The 25,768-nt window shown below is 38.0% G+C and overlaps 1 protein-coding gene across 1 annotated transcript in view; it reads right to left on the bottom strand.

The window, feature by feature from the left end:
- The window catches only part of LOC105933360 (pro-neuregulin-3, membrane-bound isoform), a 258,376-nt gene that overhangs the window by 26,288 nt on the left and 206,320 nt on the right, over positions 1–25,768 (bottom strand). Inside the window, exon 7 of the mRNA XM_036126084.1 lies at positions 14,655–14,781. Coding sequence (XP_035981977.1) covers positions 14,655–14,781 — 127 coding nt within the window. The remainder of the gene's footprint in view (positions 1–14,654; positions 14,782–25,768) is intronic.

Genomic DNA, 25,768 nt, shown 5'->3' with positions numbered 1-25,768 from the left:
ATGTCATATATTTCATAGTTATGAGGAAGAAAAACCTTTTTATAAATGCAATTGAGCCTGGCACACTGGGATAAATGAAATAAATGCACAACCAGTTGATAATGTTGATTTTCCTAACGTTTTGAAAACCCCATCCACTTCTCACTGGATTGGGTTTTGTTGCATCCTGTCTGACCTTCTGTATCTCTCCTAAGACAAAACTCTTCATAGAGTTGATCCATGCTGGCCGTTTGCCATTCTGAGGCAACAGCCACCTGTTCTAAGTCGCTGAAAGGGAGCTTCCCCATAAAGGCCAGGTGGTTTCAGTCCTCCTATCACACTTGCAGGAAAAATGTCAAACCATTTGTCAATGTTTGAAATTAGCTTTGAACTCGGAGTTTATCCATCAGCTGCTCGTTCAGCTATCCAAAGAAGTGCGCAGGACCATTTTCATCCTGATTCTGCAGACTTCTGCATGAATGTCTGTGATGCAGAGACATTATGAAAAGGCAAACAGATCCAAATGATTGCTGTTTTTTCTGCAGCAATCTGCAACAGCTTCCCGAAGACAAACCCATGATGAATATGACGAACAATGACGTCAAGTTCTACAGAATTTAAAATAACTGAGCCAATATCTACTAAAGGCTGATCACAGGCATGCTTGCTGAAGTTATATTCCAAAATGAGCTGGACAGTTAGCTTTGAAGACACTGATACTGTTATGATTTGGGTTTTGTTTTGGTTTAGTTTTAAATTCTTTCTTATTTAACAGGTTCAGTCTGCTTAGGGTTAGGGTTAATGGTTCTCCCAGATAAGGAATGTCTTGCCTTATCCAGCTGTGTGTGTTGCAGGTGACTGATCACCACCCACAATAAAACTTGCTCACTTCTTTGTTTTTCAACCCCCATGTTATAAACTTATGACCCCTCGTTTCCCTTCTTTGAAGTTTGATAATAAAGGCAGAGAGAAAGAGGTGGCTCAACGCAGTTGTTCCCAGACTGTCAGGGAGGGAACTTCTCTGTTTGGTTTCCTCTGCCCTCGTCTGCAGAAGAGTCTAAATTTGTGTTTGTGTGGTTTTCTTTGTAGGATAATAAGGGGTTATTTATCATATCCCTATCACCATGTGTAACAGTATGGTACACACAGGATGCTTCACTTGCATCTGTTTTGTTGTTCTCTGCCATTGATACAGCACAGTATGCACCAATACTGCTAGCACTGCCTGTTATTTTGGTTTGATCAGTGGCCATAATGTGTTGCATTTCAATGGTGTAAGAAGATAAACTGCCTTAGGTAAATAATTACATTATGTAACCCAAAAGGGGGCCAGAACCAATGAAATGGTAATAAAATGTGATACAAAGTTATTAAATAATACAATCGAATAAATGATGGGTGATATTTGGGACATTTTTAGGACAATTTCTGTTCCCAATTCATAAATTTCTATCCACAATAACAAATTAATGAATGGACCTTAGTGTAGGTAAATGGTTACAGAGACGTTTAATTCCCACATACAAATTAGCAATAGGAAGGGATGAAAAGGCAAAGTGTGGGTATGAAATGAAGATATAAATTGACGAAGGGACAATTTCTCAAAGAGCCAGACTATACGAAGTCACAATGTGACAGCAACTAGATAGCACTTCACTTGAGGTACTTTAGAAATAAAAATTGGAAGATTATTTGCCGTGACATCTTTTTTCACCCTGATCAGAATCAAAAGAATGAGCTCCAATGAATTTACAATTGTAGAGAAGAAAAAAAAAACATTTAGCTGTAATTGTGAAACTGAATTGCGAAATGTGTTTCTCTAGATCTTTTTAAGCTGTGGTGTATTTAAACAATGAAAATGTGTTCCTTAAAGTGACTGACAGACAGCTGCATTATGTAAAGTCAAATGTGCAGTAATAGAGAAAACAAAATAACCTGAAACTGCACATTGCCTTTTAGGCAAAAGGAACGCTGCTGGAGAATATTTGTCTATGAAGAGTTAACATTGTTGCGAATAAAGTATGCCTGAAGAACAAAAAGAGCAAATTAACTGCAAATAGACTTGGTAAAAAAAATGATAATTAACATTAAACTTCCAGGAAGTCTTTGTCACCCATGTGCCACCATAATTGAAACTGACCCGAAGTGTCCGGTAGTACAGCGTAAGGTGTCCACTCTAATAAAGCTTGACTGATAAGAGTCACAGGCCTAAACATCAAGACCGGGCTAAGAAATAATACAAGACAGATTTGTCAAAGGCTGTTTGGAATGATGAGAGCGACAGACTTTCAGTGGGGAAGTTTGAGGAATAAAACCAACCACAAACTTAATGTCACTTTGAACAAAAAAAACAAACAAACAAAAAAAAACTTTAGAGACACCCGTGATCTTTTTTGAAGGATTAGCCTCCATCGAAAGGACCCAGGTTAGGATTACTACTATTCAGAAGGGGAAATGGGGGGTGGGGGGGTGGGGGGGGGGTGTACTGTAAACACTACGACGTCTGTATCCGTGTAAGATGAACACTTTAACAACCTTTAGTGTAGCGTATAAGCATGACCTTATAAGAAGATGTACATGATTATCATTACTTTTTAACATGTAAATTATGTCAAAGTTGACTTTAGCCTGGCTACTTTCCCTTGTTCAAATCCTACATGGACATGCAGGCCCTTCTTAAAATTTTACCTTGCAGTGATGGATATCACTGCAAGGTAATGGGCAATGTAAACTATTGTTTACATTGCCCTTTGGAGACCGTAAATAAAGCTGCACACAGAAAGGGTCATGGACAAGAAAATTAAATAAATAACCAAACAACTGTTGGTTGGGCTGCTTGTCTGAATGAGTGAGGTTTAGGATTAGGATTGCAGAAATATGTATTCCTACCACTTCCATGGACTAGAATAAAACAACAACAAAAAAGGACATACATTGTATGATATTATGCTGTGCTGTGAAGGAATGGTGACCTGGTGGTTAGAGAGCAAGCCACTCGCCTCCTGGAGAGGCTGCAAGGTTCCAGGTTCAAAACCCATAGACTGCAACTGCCTGAACAAGTCCGTTAGCAGAATGCTAAACATGCAGGGGACAAATTTAATTGGAATGTATGCTGCAATGACAAATAAAGGTAATTATTATGATTGCGGCTCATGCCTTGTCTATAAGGAGACGAACACGGCCGCCATCTTGACTGTGGTCTGTAGCATAAAATCCCCCCAAAACGTTGTTGATGTAACGCATCAAAATCTGACGAAAATTCCTAATTTTAGTTCTGTAGATTGACTGATTTCTGCAGCAACGGACTGGCATTTAAACCCTAGTGGTTTACGTTCCAGAGAGGAATGAAACATCATGCATCATTGTTTTTGGCTCATCTCAGTTTCTCTCTCGCGTTCTGACACCATGCAAACCCCAAGCTGCTAATTAATTCAGAAGCTTTCAGTCAACAATTGCTCATCCGCCTGCCTGTGCTAAAATGGAAACTCAAAGTTTTTAACAGTGGGGAGAGGTATCTGAGATGCAAAAATGTTGATTTCATCTACAGCGAGAGTCTGTTCATGCCTCAATGACTTGCAAGTGAATAGATGTTTTGTAAAAATGAATAGAACTACAATAACATTTTAAGCTATTACCAAAAGTTTGTAGATTGATTAGTTTTGGGTGTTTTTATGGTCACACTATAATTGTAGAAGCTTGTTTCACAGATATAATGAGCAGTGTCTATCAGCTCAAAGGGTTGCCAATGCTGACATCCAATGTCGTTCAGAATCCATTCTGTTTGAAAACAGCTTTAGGCTTCAGAAAGATTGCCTGGGGGAGAGACTGCCTGCTACTGTCTGCACAAATCATCCTGCTCCACTGGCAGCTTTTAAAGGGCATCAATATAAATGCAGGAAAAGAACCGATTCAGGTCCAAAAAACACGAGCAGACACATTCTGCAGAAAGTAATCATCACTTTGACTGTGACTTCGTGCTCAGTCCGGACATTGGTGGCAAAAAAGAGTTAATGGATTGGCTTACATTGATGAAAATGGATTCATGTCTGCCTTTGGTGTTATGTGAATATTAATCTCTGAAATAGGGTATAACACACACTGTATGCCAGTGTACATTTTTAACACACTCAGACTATCCGGTCCAAACATCAATAATGGTTCTAAACTCCCAGGAACAGGTTTGGCAATTTATATATATATTTATATATATATATATATATATATATATATATATATATATATATATATATATATATATATATATATAAATAATGGGATTACAAAGAATCTAAGTGGTCTCTAAGGTACAGCATCTATCAGAAGAGCCAGAACAAAATTCAAAAGGCTTATATGTGTACCATGACGCTGTAAAGGCAGTTACGAAGAGTTATAGCCCATTCAAATGCCCAATATAAATTACAAGCATGCAAAACCTGAAGCATGTCAGTTAAAATTCTATACAATACCAAATAATTGCATGCAAGCAGTCCTTTACGACTGAGTTAGTACACACATTGATTATGTGATGACACTTGTCATTCAATATACAGTACTGTGCTGCTCTAGTCAGGGTCTAATGAACCCAGACGTATTATTCTGGGTTATAATTCCAAACAACACTGTGCATTTCCAAAGGAGCGCCCTAGCTCATCAAACACACTGCAAAAACGGAACTAAAAATAAGTAATATTGTCTTGAAATAAGTATATCTGTCCTTGATTTGAGCAGGTAAGTAAGATGATCTGCCAATGGAGTAAGATTTTTACACTTGAAATAAGAACAATTCATCTCCATCATCTTATTTTAAGTGAGGCATATCTAATTATCTTATTTTAGGGGTGAAAATACTCATTCCATTGGCAGATAATCTTATTTACCTGATCAAATCTAGGACAAAAACACTAATTTTAAGAAAATTTTTCTTATTTTTAGATCCGTTTTTGCAGTGCAGTGACATCATTTTCAAATAAATAAATGCCAGGAAGCTAGGCCTCAAAGCCTACCGATGTCTTCTAAATACTGAAGAATCCAGATTGATTTCGAAGCATCTCAGTGAGACCAAGCATATATCGGACATAGGAATGAGTGCATGAGAGGAACAATCTTAGGGGTCACTTGACTGTCGGCATGAGACGTCCTGACAATCTTAAAAGAGTCGAGAACTTCAGCAAGATGGAGTGAACTAAAATGTTTCATATGGGACATTATGATAGACTCTTCCCAATGATTTATAATGATCATAATATCTGGTACATACCAGGGTGTGCATATTTTTGAGAGCCATTAGAGCTAAACACAAACAACCCTGAGCTTAGCCAGGTTTAAACACATGAAGAATTCTTGCCTAAGTAGTATAATTTGATTGATAGAAAACAAGTGACTTGCTCAGCGCTGCTCTTTTATTCATTGCCTAATCAAATACCTCCAACAAAAAGCCCTGCAGTGCTCATCAGAGGAGCTTGTTACTTTATAGTCTGAAATTGCTGTGACATTCAGCTGCCTCTTTTCATGATTCGAATGATCTGGGAGTGTTTATCTACTAGAGGGTGGTCTCAGAAGTCAGAATCCAGATGACATGGTTAGCAATGTAAAAGGAAACTAGTATCTCATATAAAAGCATTTGCTATAACCTTTAAAAAAAATGCAGCTGGCTCTGCATGACTTTTTTCATGCATTGGTTCCAACTCTTAAAACCCTGTCGTTGGACATTTAGGTAAAAGTCTGTCTGCAGGGAAAAGAAAATCTTGTTTACTCACTGTGATGCTCCAGACAAACAAATGTGATTCATTTGCATATAAGTTCCTTTAACGTTAGAAAATAAATACATATAAAAAAAAAGCAAACTTGACACACAAATGATGAGCTTTGTTTTTCTCAACACTGTGTACTGCAGAGTCAATAAATGTGCAGCTATAGAAGCAAAAAGAAGAAAGATCTTATCTTAAATGTTTTTGCAGTAACCTTTGCAAATGAATTCCCGGCTGACTTTGTTTGGTTAAAAATAAATTAAGTTGAGATTATGAATTTGAATGTAGGACATACAAGAGATACAATTGTAGGCTTTCTGTGCCGTACTAGACTAGAAATGACTTGGCATGACTCTGACCACTAGAAGGCAGGAATTTGGTTCTATTAGAAAGTCTTTGAGGTGTAGAACATGCATCAACCGACATCCGTGGAGTACGTATGCCAAATTAGCTGCCATGAGACCAGAATAGGTTTTGAGACAAATTTGGTACAATAATAGCACATATAAAATTTGTTTACTTTAACAATAAAATTAACATGTTCAGAAGTATAGTTTAGATTTAATGAAGTGGTAATCAATAATCTATACCTTATCTGCATTGTACAGAAATTTAATAGTCAGACAGTGGCCGCTCAAAGAGCAGATTTCAGTTATATAGACCAAGTCAAACTCCAAAACTTTATAACAAAGTGAATCAACACTGCAGGGCTGTGAAAATTCATATTATTAATCCACTCTATATTCCAGGACATAAAGTTGGATTCCAAAGGGTCACCATCATTAAGAAGGCTGAGGATGTACTTCCTGTGCCAGCTTAGAAAGCTCAACCTCTGCTGAGCCTCTTCTACACAGCCATCATCCAGTTTGTCCTCTGGTCATCCATCGCTGTCTGGTTTGGATCTGCCAGCCAAAAGGACAAGGCCAGACTGCAATGGACAGTTAGGGCTGCAGAAAAGATCATTGGTTCTAACCCGTCCTCCATTCAGGACCTGAACATTTCAAAAGTCAGGAAACAGGCAGGAAATATCACTGCGGACTTGTCTCACCCCAGTCACAACATGTTCCATCCTCTACCCTCTGGTAGGCGCTACAGAGCACAGTACGCCAAAACCAACAGCCTCAGGAACAGTTTCTTCCCACAAGCCATCACTCTAAAGAACAGCTGACTCTGACTCAGTGTCAGCTACCTGTTTACTGGCTACAACGTATGAGTTATTTATTCATGATTCTCTATTTCAGAGCGGCTCCTACTGTTCATATTTTATTATTTTATATGCTGTATAATATTGTATAAGTAAGCCCATCTTGAGCATTGTACAATCCAGAGTCAAATCCCTCCAATGTAAACACATACCTGACAAATAAAGCTGACGGTGATTCTGGTTCTGAGAGCTGCAGCTCAGATGCATGGGAAGGCAATGTTGGAGTGTTATTTACCTAAGGCAGTTTATCTTCTTACACCATTGAAATGCAAGATAGATCCTCATTAGTGTCACAGGCTCAAAAATTTAGATCTGTATCTGTTCGACATAGAAACCCAGCATTATTTCACTGGAGGCCATCTTCAGTGTTTATGTACACAGGATCCAGGAAGGACCGAGAAAAAGGTGGAAGATATTTTCTGAAAGTGGTTGTAGCTCAGAACCTACCCCATGCAGCATTTTTCTCAGTCCTTTCATTGTTTTACTTATGGGATACCTCAGGTGCTGTGACATGTTGTTTCTGATCTTGCCATGTCTTGGAGTTTAAATATAGGGTTTTACATTTTGGGAAATATTATTATTTATCAAGCCCCTTCATTTTGCATAGTTCAGGTTATTGGAATGAAGTGCATACAACTAAGTTGAGTTTCTCTGTCTGGTTGAGAGGTGCCAACAGATTTTAGCAATGTCATTTTTTTAGTTTGTGATACCTAATGGTCTACGCATTAAAGTTAAATACTCTAGATTCTGGATGGGGCGAGAGTGGTGCAGGAGCTAGGGAACCAGTGGCTGTTCAACCCCACACTCAGTCGTGTCCTTGGGCAAGACACTTCACCCGAATTGCCTGTTGGCGGTGGTCAGGGGGCCCGGTGGCACAGATGCATGGCAGCCTTGCTTCTGTCAGTCTGGCCCAGGGCAGCTGTGGGTACTAACATAGCTCACCACCGTCAGGGTGTGAATGGGTGTATATATGGTGTGTCATGGACCGTGGAACGGGTAGGGCCAGTAGGGCCGCGGCCCTACCTACTTTTGATGATCAAACATGTAAAATAATATATATAAATAAAATTAAAATATTCAATAGCTATTTTTTTCAAATGCACAGTAGTCTATGGCAGCAGCATCATTCTTCAATGAGAAAGCGATAAATCATCCCATCTAAAAATGTATTGGCTGATTGTCTCATGTGATGTAAACAAAAGTTTTCCCACCTCTGCGCTGCTTATGACCGCTACTTCGTTTGCTTCGTTAGCTTAGCTAGCTTTAAGGCTGTGTCCACTGCAAGTGCTGAGAGGTGTTTCTCGTCCCTCCGTCGTATCAAGACCTATCTGAGATCAACAATGACCCAGAAAAAACTAAATAGCTTGATGTGCGCCCACACACACAGGGATCTTTTGACCATAGTGGATGCTTTGAGGATAGCCAGGGACTTCATCCAGCATAATGACAGACAGGGACACTTTTTCGGGAATATTTAGAGCAGGGGTGAGTATGACTTTTCTTTTTAAAGTATTTTTATTCTGTAAATATTGTGTTAGCTGTATTAAATATGATTGTAAGTGGAAATAAATCCGGGGCGTGTATGCTGGAACGTCAGAAAAAAAGTTAAATAAAAATTAGGTGCCGATTTTAATTATAACATGGCAGACACATTTATCATGCTCAGGGACCACAGCCTATGAGAAAGCAATACATTCTGGTGTCTAAAAATGGATTGGCTTGTCTTGTGTCATGTGACGCAAATCAGTTGCGTGATCAAGGGGATGCTGGTGTTTTATGTGTATGCGGGCGCGTGCGTATGTGATGGGTAGTGGTATTGAGTATTGCCTGATGGGCCCGACCAATTTGAAATGCGTTCCGCGGTCCATGTGGTGTGTGTCTCAGAATTTTGATTCTTGTGCTACACATCCCAAAAATCCTTGACAGTCTTGCTACACATTATTGCATTTTGTATTCAGACGAGTAAAGCTCCGATTTTATGGTAGCATATTCTAAGGAATCAACGTGAAAGGCAGATGTGCAATATTCTGATGAAGGTGGTAAGATTCCAGTTTCTGCCTTTGTATAAATAGTAATTGGGCTGCGATAACATGGCAATCTGTTGATGCTGAACAAAATTAATTTTGGAATGCTACGAGTCTTGGACATCTCTATGCTCATGGTGTACAATTCCCAGCCCTCAATCTAGATGCAGTTTTTATCTTAAATAAAAAGCCTAAAAAGTATTTTCTTATAACAGATTTGTAAGAATAACATTTTCTCACAAAGATAATGTATACAATAAATAAAATAAATAAAATTTATACGAAAATAAATTTTTATTCAAGTGTCATGCACACGATGTACTCAGGCCATGCAGTATTATATGACACCAACCCCCATATTCCACATCCCTGCTCCATTCCTTTCACATACGTGCACGTTCCACCAGCGGAGCGACTACGTTGTTAGTGAGAACGGTTCTACATTCTCTGTGACTAATCCGAACCTCACCATCAGCGGACTCGCTCTCCATCGTTCATCGTCAAATTACAGAACAACCCGGCCGGGTCAAGCCGGCCTGTTTCAGCAAACAGGAAATAGAACATCAGCATCCTCCGGTTTGTCAAAGTTAATTGGTGTAAATAGAGATTGTTAACCACAAATTCAATACATTTTTTAAAAATATTGTCAATAAAATTAACTGTTTTATTTAAATATTGGATGCAAACCACAGTTTTTGCTCGAAACAAGGAAGGAAGCAGATTTGTCATTTCAACATTTAATCTGAAATGTGGTAATCCTCTCCAGATAGATTTGCCTTCTGCTTGTAATGAAGATGATTCATTGGTGGGGCCAGAATTATTTCATCGCTGTAACTTAACAGTTGCTGTATGACAGACAGGAGTTACTGGCCGAACGAGAAACTTCTCCATTTCCAAACTCACCGTTATCCTACAAGTTTACCGCTTTACTGATTTACGTTATCCTCCCTCACATGACGTCGCAAGATTTGTCTAAGGTCTAAGAATACAAGGATTGTTTTCATGACACAGTCATTTATAAAGTTAATTAATGACTGTGTTGAGCAATCTTTATATTTCAAATTGAAATTAACCCATTACTAATGTACTACGGTGTATTTTCGGTTTCCATAGAAAACATTTTGGGGTTGCTAAGCAGTTGCTAGGCCAAATTTTGGTGTTGCCGTAGAAACTCCAAGCTACCCCCCTGGTGCCACCCATGCGATGAATGCACATGCTCTCCTCGGGATCCAAGAAACTTTGGAGCAGGGCTTTACGGAATAACCGCGGATGTAGAAGGCATTGCTTTTCACGGACTCATGGAGACGGTCTGGAACGGAGCAGACAGGTACAGGAGCAGAGGATGTAGAATTAAGGGGTAAGAAGTAGCCATACATTAACAATACAAAAACATTATGTTAGGCAGGATAAAGCACCGTTTGTCTAACCACCCATGCTTTATAAATTTGGCCAACATAAACATTTCTTTTTCAAAAAGCCAACCCAACACATCACCATCTGTTAACCAAAATAAATAGGGGATTTTTATACTGGTTCTTTTTATGTCATGTCATTATATAATAGACAATAAATAAAAATATAAAAAATCATCCTTAAATAAAATAAAATCCCAAACAACACACAAACATTGTTCCTCCAATAGCCCTTTGAATTACGCCCCCTCAACAACGAGAAGCAGAACACCCGATCTCAGCTGTGCACAACTGAGATCGGGTGTTGTCTTCTTTTTAAGTTGCCTTTATCATAAGGCTCTGCATCCAAATTTCTTTATTTCTTTGTCTAAATTGAGATGGTATATTTTTCAAGTACAGAAGATTCATTGATGTGTTGTTTAAGCGCTGTCCTGAGAACCATTAAAACAACTCCATTATTCATCAGGTGTTCCAGATCAAAAAGATGTCGACTTTAATTTTTCGGCACGCATCAGGACTAAATAATACTATTTTGGTATTCACTGTGTATATTTGAGAAAAATGTTTGTCCTTGACAGACCCTTCAGTTTGAGGGTAATATGAGAAGGCACTCCGACGTTGGGTCCACACAAACACCAGATTCTCCAGATTACTTTCAAGCCCTGCTCCACACTCTATCTCATACATCTGACACTCTGCAACAGAAACTCGGGAGCAGAGCCTCGGGCAAGAATGTCCCTTTGCTTTACATTCTGTCTGCCCAGCATTGAAATTGACAGGGTACGTGGACTCCTGCTCCACTCGGGCATTTTTGATTCAGTGACCTGTTGCTTCATGGAGGGGTTTTAAACTTTTTATATGGTACAATGTCACCTTAATGGTCTATACCAGCTGCGGTTTATTATATGCAGGATTCTAAGATGTTTAGGCTGGCATTATAACTCATACACAAACAGCATTTCTTATGATTTCGCAACTCCATGCTTTTTAGACCTAAGATTTAAAGAAATGACACCAGCTTTTTACTTGTGTCTTTATCTTCCACCTAGCTAATGTAGCCAAAGTCCTCTTCTGTGGTGTATTAAATGGTTGTATCCCTACTTGTTTGGTTTCTTGCTCAAATAGATGTGCTCTGTTTTAATACCTAAGCCCCTAAACTAGACTGAAATAAACACAGGTTGTTGACAGCACCGTTTGTCATTTTGGATACCTTCATCCTGTTTTTTAAAACAGTAAAGGGTTTTGCTCTGTGTTGCTAAAATCAAATACGGTTTAGGAAACCTGGATCTAAGATGATCCATATCACCAAAATTCATTGAAAGCATGCAAAGGGTGTTAGGCCAAATGTAACCCACCCAGTAGTGGTGTCCCGATACCACTACTGGTATTGGGCCCAATACTAGTGTCATGTACTCACACTTGTACTTGTAAAAGGAACCAATGCCAATTTTCCTCCTGGGCTGGGCTACACTGCAACTCAAAGGCTAGATACCACTCTATACCAGGTAGTGGTGCTATACACCTAGAGGTTATTTGCTGACCCTCCAAAAGAAAAAGAAGTAGAGAAGATAACTGAAGCTCTAACTAAATTCACCGCCCTTGATGGCCATTCGTTTTCAGTGGTCAATAATATTATTAAGTTATGTATAATCTATAAGTACCGATTTATTAAGTACATCGTATCGGTACTTGGAATAAGCAAATATCTAAACTTAAGTGCTTGTACTTGGTCTGGAAAAAAATGGTATCGGGACTCCCCTATAAGAAATATACTGTATTTTTGATATATATATATATATATATATATATATATATATATATATATATATATATATATATATATATATATATATATGATTCAAACAAAATCTCAAATGTAGTATAAAAAATTCAGAGCAATTACCAACTGACAGTTGTTGAACATAGGCCCACAGTCAACACTCTTTCTTTCATTGTTCTTCATTAGGACCTCAGAGGATTTGTACCATTGGTCCAATGAAGTCATTAAGTTGTAGATTCTTCAGGGATATTTTATAACAGATTCGTAAAATCCACCCAGATCCACCCATGCCACCAAATCAGTAAGAAGATGATGAAGGATTTCATCAGTCAGTGCTGAGCTGCTGAACCACCCGATGACTGCTCTGCCACAGACAAATTAGCCTGGCACAAGTGGCCAGGATGAAATAAGGGGATACTGACATATCACAAGCTGACAGAAACTACAGGGAGATTCTGCATTTTGTGATGATGATTAAATGTGTTTGGCATGTCTTCTGCTTGAGGACATAAAATGTCTGTAGTGGCACTGAAATCAATTCTTACTCCCTTAGCTATTTCTCTTCACTTGACAAGAAACAATTCTCAAATTTGGTCTGCATAGGCCAAACAGTGTTGATACCTAGACAAATAACTGGATGGCAGATCACTAGATCACTGACCAGAATATGTGGGACATTGGAGCAGACATATGTTTTGTTTCCTGCTAAACCAAAGGTGTAAATTAGGAAACACTTCTGTAGGGCACCAGACATTACACTGCTACAAAATTCCACCAACTTCAGCAAATTTCACAAGATTAGTTGAAATATGATGCTTCAAAATGCAGGTAGAGAAACTCTATGGCTCTATGGATTCATTTTGGCCCTTTGACTTCTAAGTCATAACCCTGCAACACACCCCCAGTTCTGCAAAAATGAAAAAGGCTTTTATAGATGGATGTTGTGCCTACTTTATACAGACCTCTTCAGGACATTTAAACAGAAAGAATAAGCTTTTTGGTGTATCAAAGCTAGAATATCCTGTGTGCGTACATTTGAAAACCCAACTATATAAAAGTGAGGTGCTTTATGTGTTTCATGACAACACATTAAATGTGTTTCAGAGGGCAAAAAGCTAGAAACATGTTTTTGAATTGATGCATTTTTAAACAGTTCATATCAGAGTTCCTGATTCAACTCAATTTCCAATACCTGTTAGTGACCGGTCACTTTATCAGGTTCGCCTGCCTAGTAGAATGTTGGACCCCTATTTGCCTTCACAATGGCCTTAATTCTTCATTAAATGGATTCAACAAGGTGTTGAAAAGGTCCCTCATCGCATATGAATTATATAAAAAATCTGTTTCCACCAATTCCCCCCCAATAAGAGGCACAATGGCATTCATCATCGCCATTGTTTTGAAGGGTTCTGATTGGCTGACATAAGTTTTAGCTTTACAGTACACTGCCCCTATGCATTTTGGATGTTTAAAACAACGCTCAGTTGTGTGTTTGGCTGGCTTTGTGTGGATGAAAGCTTTCCTGAGAACAATCCCATGTGTAAGATATCACTTTTTAAAAAAATTATGTCGGGGAGATTATTCTTCTAATGCCCCCTCTCCAAACCTTCACTAAAGTTAAGTCAGATATGTAGAGAAAAGGAGACTATTTGAGAAAAAAAAACAAAAATCCTTATTAGCTAAATAAATCAGAATGTTAATTCTCTTACAATTCCATTTAACTAGTTTGTCTGTGTCCAGCTAGTTAAATAATCGTGATATATCATGACAGATTGTTTAGTCTCTTAATGACTAGATGCAATATATTCATCCAGTTTAAAATTGAAGTGTTGATGTTAGAAGATAAATGCATTTTCATAATATATTCCCCTTGGTCACAGGGTGCAGTTCAAAGATAATTTACTCTTCAGACAGATAGAAATATTTATAAATCAATTTCAGACTGAACACAAATTATATATTTTAATAAATGAAACAAATATTAAATATTATATATTATTAGTATTATATTTTATACTAAATATTGATGTTTTTTAACACATACTGATCCTACCCATGCATGTATGCTTTAGTAGTAAGACATTTTGTCCACCATCTCCACTTCTTTATGCTAATAATGGTGTTTTTCCCCAATGTTTTTCTCCCTTTCCCCCTTTAATGCACACTCTAACAGGGGTGGCTGCTAAATAATCCTATTTATGTGAATCATGTGAGCTCTGAAGACCATGTTAAATAGGTTGACTCAAGTCAAAATAATAAACACGGATGTGCCTTCATTGTTTTTAGAAAACAAACAGCAACTTTCTGCCATCACTTGTTAAGTAAAATAAGGGATGCAAACTAATCAGAATCTCACCACCAGAAATACAACGACTTCTGATGACTTCTGTATTTGTTTTACTGTTTCCATTTTTAATTTACCTCACTGAAACTATAATCTTAAATGACTGTGGGGATCATAAAACAGCACCTTTCTGGAAAAAGACAGCGATGGAAAAGGCAAATCACCTCATGCATTTGCAGGTTGCCGTTTGGGACCCTCATCTTGGCTTCTAGAGGATTGGTGGAATTAGCCGTGTAGTTTTTCAAAATGCGACTTTCCTTCAGGTGCGCCTGGAGTTTCTCCCTGCGCCTCCTAAAAGAGAATGAGAAACAAAAAGGATAGAGAAATGATATATTTCAAAGCCTCCCTGTTTTCATTGAAGTAATGAACCTTCATTGGTAGCAAAGTGGGAACCATAAGTAATGCATTTGAGAACAGCAAAACTCCTCTGAGCCATGCACATGTCACCGTCTGTCAGTTTTTCACAACATTTCCCACTCTCAGTTCCTCCCCCCTTTTTAGGGACATTTTAAAAACCCCTCTTTTTTATGTTTGCTGTCATAAAAAAGGACATTAAACCATACAAACAGTATGATGGAAAATTGTTGCTGTTTTTAAAACCATCACTGCTGAACACCTACTTAATCAACCAAACGGTTACTACTTGAAGAAAATCTCTTTTAAAACTTTTTGTAAAATGTGTAAAAAATAAAAGGAAAGAACTGGTCAAGAATAAGTGTGAAAACATTTATTGTCGTTCAAAATGGCTATCAGCCAGGAAATCTTTGATCCCTGAAATCCTAGTTCCCTCCTTTGCCAGGTCTTCCAGCAGTGCCAAGGCATCCACTGCGCAGCATTACACATGTCACCACAGTATATAAATGTTTACAGCAATCAGTGTGATTGCCTTACACCTTAGCACATTAATCCGGTAATCTGTGGTATACATCACCCTGGTGATCATCGGGGAGAGACGTGATGGTAGGAAACCCTGAAGACATGTGCGGCCTTTGATTTAAGATTTAAGCTGAGTGATGGGCCCTTTTATTAATTTGATGTACAGTTATGGCTAACCAGCGCAAACATGAACAACACTGCGGTCCTTATGACAAAGCCGATCTATGACATAAAGTAAAACTGAACGTCGCCACTTCACCATCTGCGTTGCCAGTTTCTCTCTCCAAATCGAACGTATGCATGGTTGAGAGTTTGCGTGAGGGACCCACATTCTGACGTCAAGTTTTATTTAAGGATCACCGCCTTTGTGCAGAGAGTGACGTACACAAGATTTAGGCCCAGTTTGATGCATATACGAGCATTAGAAAGGGACTTCTGAAATAATGCTCTTTGGACAGATGAGTCTAAAAGGAAAAGAAAACATGTATATGTAAACCAGCAAAGAACCATCATAGCACTCCTGTTAAAATTATTGAGGAATAGTAGGATTAGATAGGACATTTTTGATTAAAAAAAACACAAAGACAAATGAGCGACCATCTGCATTTCCTAAGTAATACCATCCTCTCATTCGCCTGACACTCCATATACATCTGCAGGAACTATCAGCTTTATGAGAATGAATCATTGCACCGTTGGAAGCTGTTTTATAGACTCCTTCAAGAACATTGCAGGAGAACTCAAAACATCACATTAAAAACATTTTTGGACCTCTTAAGCGCTGTAAATGCTTTGAACACTGGACTTTCTGAAATTTAATTTATCAGATGGATTTTTTTGAGTTTACAAATATATGTTTTTTAATTAAGGTTTTTTCGCTGTACACCATAGAATCTTTTGTTAACTGAATGTTTTCATATTATGTTGAAATATGTTTCTCTCTTTGTAAATAAAATTAATTTGTTTTGCTTTTCTTTATTCTCACTGTATATAGCTGCAGATATGTTTTATTGAATTTTCATAATAAAATATGTAAAAAAATATATATATTGAGGTGCTTGGGGAAAATAGGAGACCTTCTGTAAAAATGTAATGAAAAAAGTTAAAACTGTAACAGGACCGGACCCTGTAAAATAGCAACCCAAAACATAGCGGTAAATCCACCACGGACCTGCTGAGAATTAAGGAATAGAAAGTCCTCCAAAGGGTCAAAGTCCAGATTTTAACCTTCTTGAGATGCTGCTGGCTGACTTGAAACAGGCTGCAGAAACCTCTCAATCATTTCAGAGCTTAAAGTAAGAAGTGGGGGAAACTTCCCTCAGAATGCAGTCACGGTTATTTAAGCCAAAGGGTTAAGCTATCTTTTGTTTAGTTTCCAGAGAGAAATAAATAAAACAGATTAAACATGAATATATATCCACAGTTCCTTATAAAAGGACTGAACGTTTAATTCATACGACTGTATCTTGATACCATGCCCAGGCCTAGTTTAGGCCCAGTAAAACACATTTTTGATTTTTCTGTCAAGAAAAGAATGCATTCATGGTAGCAACTTAACATTAAGTTAGCATAGTTTTTCAATACAATTTTTTTTTTTAAATTGCAACCGCAGTGAAAAGAACTAGCATTTAAAAGTCTGTAAAGATTATTTCCAAATACCTGAAGCTATTAAAGTCTGCTTCCTGAAAAACCTGCACATCTTCTTTCCTCTGTCCGCTGATTTAGTTTTAGTTCACATTAGAAAAGTTTGCCTGCAACACTGCTTGCAAAGGCAAATATACGAAGCTTCCTTTCCTAACTATCTCAACTGTGGGATTATAAAATGGATGTGACTGCAAGGATAGTCCTTCCTGAAATAATTATTGCTTTAAACAAATGAGTCAGATGAGAGTTGTGTTCCGACTTATACATATTCTTGATAATGAGACACAGGAAGAAAATGTGCTTCCCAAGAAACCCTCTGCGGAGAGTACACAGCTCTTCATTAATTTCTCCCCAAGCATCAATTAAAAGAAATGGAAGAGAATGAGTGTTTGAGTTTATATGATGCAACTTGACTTTTGTTAATAATTTACGTGTAGATGTTATGAGTCAAGGCTCTTTCTCAGATGTTATTTAATCAAACTGGTTCAATCACGATCCTCTCTGACGCTACGGCCGAATACACTAAAAGACTAAAGTCACTGACCGACAAACTGATTAGTTTGACCCTAACCTTGCACAGACGCAGAGCTGACCTCATGATGAAAGGTCAAGAGATAATCATGTTAGAGGAAGTGGAATAATTAGACCTCGCGTCGCAGAGGGGTGTAATCTGATTTCTTCTTTTCATCTGAAAAAGGTTCTTCTGGTTTTGTTGCCCCGACCGATGCACTTTACATGCTCTTAATTATTGTGACACTGGCTGCCCGAGCTTGTGCAATTACACTGTCCTGCAGGAAAATGCACAGAACCCGTATATCACGACTTCATTATGTTGTGCCAGAGGTACGCTCATTATCAGATTCAGCCAATAAAGCCTTTACTGCTGCTGTCTGGGAGATTCTGTGCCGCGTGACAGCGGTGTAATGAAGTGTTTGCAAACAGCCTCATGGTAAGCTCCTGCGCTCTCCACCTCTGTGGCACTTTAATTATATTGTGTCAGACGAAGGCTAAAACATATGGAACCCACTATTGTACTTTTGGAAAGGTTTTTAACAAAACAGGAAGACATGCAGCCTTTCTTAAGGCGTTGCCTAAATAAACGGCGTGTCTCAGAATGCAAGACCTTTTTGGCCGATTCCTCATGTACTACAATCAGTGCATCATTCAAACCTTTCGCTTTGTAAAAGAAAAGAATAGTAGCACCTTATCGTGCTTTGCTCTGAAAAAATGCTGGAACTGATTAGGTTTATCAGATAAAGTTTTGTTGTCAGGAAGTTGTTAATTAATTTATAATGCAATAACTAAAAATCAAGCCAAGCTAATTTGGCTTGATATTCAGTACCAATGTTCTGCTCAAACAAAAATGCAAAGAAAATGACTACATTTCAACTACTCAACTATAAAAGCTTAGAAGAAATTATAAATCAGTTAAGCTCCTCCTCCTGCTGTCTCGATATCCTCCCTACAGCCTTCCTGAAACCATTCGGCCCGTCATTGCATCTGACCTGATCAAAATAGTTAATTCATCCTTCTCAGGTGTTTTCCATCAAGCTTTAAAAACAGCAGTTATTAAACCACTGATAAAAAAGAGCAAGCTGGATACATAACATCTGCAGAATTATTGAAAAAGCTGTGTTTCATAGCTTCCTTACAATGACCAAGCGACTTGATGTTTTTCAGTCCGGTTTCCGTGCTCACCACAGAGTATGAAGACTGTGGAGCAGGCTGATGGATGGAACTGATGAGACTATCTTTGTCAAAGTGTTCAACGACATCCACATAAATACAGACTGTAGGAAGAACCACAGTGCTAGTTCTGTTGCACCTCAGCGCAGCATTTAACACTGTTGACCATGATATATTATTAAAGCGACTGGAGAGCTGGGTCGGACTCTCTGGTACAGCACCCAATTGGTTCAAATCCTACCTGAAGAACAGGGACTTCTCATCAGAGTGGACAAAAGTCACATGTGGGGTCCCCCAAGGATCAATCCTGGGACCCCTCTTGTTTCTTGTTATAACCTCAGCTAGTGGTATCTGATGTTATAACAAGAAACAAGATTAGTTACCATAACTATGCAGATGATACACAGCTATACATTATGATGTCACCAGGTGACTCAGAACCCATTCATGCACTGAACAGATGCTTAGGACAAATCAATCAATGGATGTGCCAAAACTTTCTCCAGCTAAACAGAAACTAAATTTAAGTTATTTTCTTTGGACCTAAAGAGGAACAAACTAGAGTCAGCAAGCTTCAGTTATTACAGCTACACACTATGGACCCAGACCTGAACCTTCAAGGACATATGAAGACAGTTACAAGGTCAGCCTTCTATCACCTGAAGAACATTTCCAGGATTAAAGGACTGATGTCCCAACAAGATCTAGAGAAACTCATCCATGCATTTATCTTTAGTCGCACTGATTACTGCAACGATGTCTTCACAGATCTACGCAAAATAAATCAATTAGACAGCTGCAGCTGATCCAGAACACTGCTGCTCATGTTCTCATTAAAACCAGGAAGATAGAGCACATCACCCCAGTTCTAAAGTCCTGTAGATAGTTGCTGCTCCTCCTGAGCCACCGTGGGCGTTTTTGCTAGTTCTTCGATTCAGTCTACATGTCTTGGCAAGTTGGAGATTTTCTTTTTACAACCTAACCCTATTTTAAACTTTTCCACAACTTTATCCCTGACTTGTTCGCCGTGTTCTTTGGTTTTTATGAAGTTGTTTGAAGTTTGTTTAAACGTCCCAGGCCTTCATGGCACAACTGGATTTATACCGATATTAACTCACACATAGGTGGCCTCTGTTAACCAATTAGACCTCTAAAGGCAATGGATTCTATTTGATTTTAGTCAGGGTTATCAGAATTGAAGGGTTAAATATAAATCAAATTTTCAAGTAATTGCTTTACAATTATGTGAAATCGTAAAATCTCAACAAATACATTAACGTTTGTTGTTGTCACACAAGCCAAGGTAGAAAGGGGTAGTAATACCATACATTGGGATGGAAGAAATGTTAACATCTTTAAACACAGCTTAAGGTATCAGCTAACTAGACATAAAAAAAAGCATTCTAAAAAAACGTTGAAAAAAGCTATCATTTGATCTGTTCCATTAAGTGGTACTAATTATGCCTCTTATCATGCTATTTAATCGTTGAACCACTTTGTGAAGCGATGTCTTATCAAAAAAGAGCTAATAAAGAAAAGAGATGATGAGATACAGTACAGGTCCCCGGGCAGACAAAAATCAGGACTGTTATGTAGTACATCCCGTGCTGCTAACAAAAATTGTGAAATGATGAAAAACAGCTGCAGAGAAGCTGTGAAACTGTGCCTACATCGCACACATGGACAGGACAGGGCAAAGGTCTTGAATTATCTCTTGTTTCTCTAGATTTTCCTGTAGTGTCTTTAAGTGGTCTTGATCGGTTTTGTTCTAAAGTTTGTCTTTTGGCTTTGACTATGTTTTCACTCAGTTCAGTAGTTTTTATTTCGTTGTCTTTTATGTTGTGTAGTTTTTTTTCTTTTTTTCAGTGGCACAATAAGCTGCAGAAAAGTAATACCCTGCTATCACATTGCTATGCATTTGATATTGGAGCATCTGTAATTTGATCACCAGATACACCACTTCTTTGGACGAGTTAATCACTTTCTGCTGTGCTCACAGGCCATGTACATCACACATGTACGTCACTGCTGCAGAATCATTCAGCTGTGACTCAAATATCGTAGTAATGACCCACAAGAACCAAGACCAGGGTTGAAGACCCATGGCCTTGAGTTAATAGATGTCCAGCATATTTCCTGTCGGATTTCATGTTATGACCTCAACCACATTCTACAGGTTGTTCCTTCTTAGCCAATCCCTTGTTGGACATCTATTGCTTCTGTCTGTGTTCTGGACTGATCTCATGACAATGAGCCTTTCCTAGCTCTACGGAGTGTTTGAGCTATCTTTGTCCTCCCATGCATAAACAAAGCCTGTCGTACAAAACTGATTCCAACCTCTGCCAGACTGTGTGTCACCTCCTAATGTGAGCCCCGCTAGGCTACCGCTTGTGTGGGACAAACAGTTATATACAGTGTTGTCTTGTAATTAACCGTAAAGACCACCCACTTTATCACAAACAATTTTATCATTTTCATTTTGCACATAAAAAAGGACTGAATGGTTATAATTGTTAGACTATGACATTTTAATCAGAGGATTTGCACGAGACCCATGCAGGCACTGGTGAGGGCAACATCCAGGACCTTGCAGGTACTCATTGAAAAGTTAGCTTAAACATCAATGGCATGGTCATAGTGGTGTCCCTTGTATTGCAGGTGAGTTACAATTAAGTGTAAATTAACTTCATATGTTCATTATTTTATGCATTATAGATGTCCTGTGTTGTATAGACTCATTGAAAAATTATCTTAAACATGAATGGCATGGTCATAGTGGAGTCCCTTGTATTGCAGAGCATACCAAAATAAAAAGAAGAAATAAGATCCTTCTCAAGTCTATTTATCTGACCACACGAGCTACACTTGCTCATGCAGAGGGTATTCCTGCCTGCACTAGGGTTCTGGTTTTCCTTTTTCAATAAACTTTTTAAATGCAATATCGTGTCTGGTAGACTTTCAGGTTCTCTGTTTTGACTGACGCATTACAGTAATATAGAGCCGTGTGTCTGATTTCAGCTTAATCTGTGATAAATGAGTTAAAGAGACAACTTATCTGGGTAATAGTCACTTTCATTTAACTTTAACCATCATTTTATTTTTAAAATAGGTAAAACATAGAATAAGTTTAAATTGCTGTTATAAAAAGTTTAAGTAAACTATAAAAAGACTCACAGGAGATTTCAAGCAGTGAAGCATGAATGGCAACTCCGTGGTTAGTGTTAAACTCAGTGTATTTGTGCTGGCAGAGATACAAAAGGAATGAAAACTAGTCAATCTCTAAATGCATGCACACTGCAAATTAAGGGGCACTGGTGAAGTCATGAATAGAACAGTAAGCTGTCTTTTATTCATCAGTATTTGTGTCAGAATCCTTTCTTTCTGTGAAAAAAAACATTGACTTCCTCATGATTCAGGTCATTTGAATTTGCATTAACACTCCCTTCCTCCAGATCTGCATGCATCTTCTTGACTGAGCAAGCAACTTCCCTGACTCAATTATGGATTCATTGAGAACGCCTGTCCATCATGTCTTGATCCGATTATCTTGTCAGGCTGCTCACTCACTCACATCATTATAGTACATCAGAAAACCTATGGAATTACAGTTCCATCCATCAGCCTGCTCCACAGTCTTCATACGCTAACAACAGACTGATGTTGTATAACATATTTTACTCATCTTGTCGAGATTTTCACAATCAAATATATGCAAAACAGCTTTCAGATAGTAGCATTTATGCCAACAAAATAAATTTAGCCATACAAACATTGACTTTTAGTTATGATAAGCAGTAAGCATGTATGTTCACCTAATTAGCTATATTTCTATAGACTTAGCTAAACATGTCTAACACTTAAAGTTGTCAACATATTAAACATATTAAATCTGCTTTGACAACATTAAGCAAATGACCACATGAACATTTGGTCTGACCATGCCCACAAGAGCTCTTAATAGGTTACTGTAAATGTTGGTGGAAGTTATGTGAATAACCCTGGGGCAGTTATTCTCAAAAATTAGCAAAATACATTTTGGAGCATTAGAATGTTTGTAAAAAATGTTTTGTATTGTGTAACAATGTGTATTGGGATGAAAGGAGTAAAATTGTAAAATTATTTCTCTGTCCTAGGATGCATATGAAAGTGTAATGTTTTTTTTTATCATTATTATATTTACTATTCTCTGAATCAAACTGGATGTAGGTTGGGAGTTCATTAGGCATTCAGTTGAATGCCCCAGTGTGGGAAATTTTCATCAGTGTAGACAGAGTGTTTGCATGGTGTAGCATGAGATAGGTAATTATTGTATGTTGGCTGTGATTTTAAATGTAGAGTTGGTGGTTTTTCTGGAAGTTTCCCCAAGTCCCTTTTTGAATAACTGCAATAACCCCAGAACTTGTGGGACAGAGAGGGGTGAAGGCCATCCTTGCCATTCACACCAAAGGGCAGGGATTGGTCAGAGTTTCCACAGGCCTGCAGCTCTCACAGATATCTAATTTTTAACCTCCTTTTTCTGAATACATAATGTATTGACTACTGTCAAGGACCATTTCATTCAGTTTAGCAAAACATGTTTCTGAACTGATTACCAACTATAACTTTAAGTAACATTAATGTCTTTTGTATACCAGTGGGCCATATGTGCATTATTAATGGTGTCTTAGAGTTGCAATAATTATGCAGCATAATTTATTGATAGTGCTAAAAAAATTGGGCATTCTGGCATCACTTCAAATTATGAATGGTCTGGTATTTGTGTTGTGTAATTTACTTAGTTTTACTGGACCAGTGAAATGCAAGATAGGTATGCGATTCTGTGATGTGGCTATTAGGTTTACAATACAATAATTTAAATAGTAGTGGTTGACAGGATATTTCTTATCAGTAGAATTATTGCACTTATAATTGATAAGTTATATGTGAATGTAAATTATATGTGATAATTTATGTGAAATCAGCCAAAACAGTCTTTCAGTAATCCAGCTGTATATACTAACAATATAATAAATGATTAAATAAATATAGAAATGTAACAAATTCTTACAATGATAAAGTTAAACACACCACATGAGCTACAATTGCCTTCATGCTAAGCAAACTCATTCTTATGAAAACAGTAGGAAGAAGCAAAACGTGATTTTTGAGGACTGTCACTGTATGGCCAGAATCAGATAAAAAGTAGGAAAAGATTACAATGATATGCCACTTTAAGGTACAGCATTGACAGAACCCTGTGGTTGCAATCATCAAACTCAGGTATCTTGTTAAAAGTTTTGGGGAAAAAAATATTGACTGTTGTCAACAAAACAACAGGAAAGATTGCAGCACTCTGAACATCATCATTGGGGAGTGAGTCACCCTAATGGAGACTATGCAATACTGATGAAATGTAGGGAGAGGTTTCAATTCACACAAAAAAAAGTTTTTTGGGCGGAAAATAAGAAAATCAAACGTGCTTATTTTTACAAAAAAAAAAATTTAATAATTAATTTTTCAATTATCACAAAAGCTAAGCTTTTTTTGTGAAATTTGTGCTAAAATGTATTATTAAATTTAAACATTTTCTTCATAGATCAAGATTAAAAATGTTGTCTTAACCAGTCTAACTCGCTTAAAAATCACCATTGATTCTGACCAGTTCAATCCTTTACTTGATTGCAGTTAATCCAATCCAAACCACCTTAAATGCTTGAAAACATCTTCAGAGTCTAAACTAACAATATATTTCACTAATATCACGACTGACCAATAATGTTCTGAGGGCTACAATCTCTTGTATATGTTTTTCCTGACAGGATTTATATTGTCCCAAAGGGGGTTTCTGCAGGACAGAGTCAATATGTTGCTCCAACCTGGGTTGACTCAGTTTAGAAAGCAACAATAACGTTCTGACAGCCCATCCCAAAAAGGTGTATAGCTTTCTCATACGTTCTAATAATACATGCTCCTCTCCCTTAACACATGTGAGGTTTAGTGACATGCCATTGCTTTAATCCATTGGGTTTGATATGAGATCTGCCCACTCCTGGGAAGGAGTACGCTTATGGACATTTTTGGTCATTTTTTTGACCATATTGGACAGCTTGTAGTCTTTGCTCTATTTCAGTCAAACCCTTTTATAACAGCTTGAGATCAGGACTCAGTCCGTTAGAAGGCCAGTCAAGTTGACAGTCAAGTCAACAACAAAGTCTTTCTGGAACATGTGTTGTGGACTGGTGTTCAGTCATGTTGGAATCAGAAGGAGCCATTCGCAAAATGTTTCCACAAAGGCAAAGTGTGAAGTCCAAAAAGTCCTCTCCATATTATTTTAACATAACCTTCCGCTTTGTTGTTTCCAGTCAGTGCCTTTATGGGTTCCAATGTTTCCATCCAGAGCAGTTTACTAAAGTCATTAGCAGGTTTACACTCTGTGTTGATGTGACTTGTTGATGATTTGTCTTATTATTATATTCTTATGCAATTCCAATTAATCATGCAGGCAAAACTTGCAGAAACACTTTGTTCTAAATGGCATAAAACGTATCGACTAGTGTGTCGGGTGCTGTCTGTGCAGCTCGCTTCGCACCACCAATAGCTGCTTATTGATGCCTAGATTGCAAATGAAACATTTTGATGATGAGAATAATGTGCACAAACTATAATATGAAGGACAGCCAAGAATCTGGCTTGGGGTGTGGCTGACAAGGTTTTGTCATGGACTCCTGATACCGATCATTCGAAAAAAGGCCACGATCAGAGCCCTGATCTCCAAACCTTGGCTCGCACCACGGTGTCTCCATTTGAAATCAAACTCACTTCTTTATTTAACATTGTAAAACAGAGAAATCAGAAAATATATATTTGGCAACAAAAGGGTTTGAGGCGAAATGAAAACAAAAAGAAATGAAAAAAAAAAAAGAAATCAGATGTCACAGGGCCTGGAGAGTTTCTGGTTTTGTCTCTTGCAGCAGTTTTCATGCATTCCCAGATCTCACCAATAAACTTGGCTTGCGTGGGATTTTTACAGCTAACAAGGAAAGAAGTAATGTTGTTTGTGTGAGGCCCAGAGGATGAGCAAAGGCCCACGCTC

This window comes from Fundulus heteroclitus, chromosome 22 (assembly GCF_011125445.2).
Source record: "Fundulus heteroclitus isolate FHET01 chromosome 22, MU-UCD_Fhet_4.1, whole genome shotgun sequence".
Taxonomy (NCBI): Eukaryota; Metazoa; Chordata; class Actinopteri; order Cyprinodontiformes; family Fundulidae; genus Fundulus; species Fundulus heteroclitus.
The sequence above is the reverse complement of the archived record's forward strand: the minus strand, read 5'-3'. Positions and strand labels throughout refer to the sequence as shown.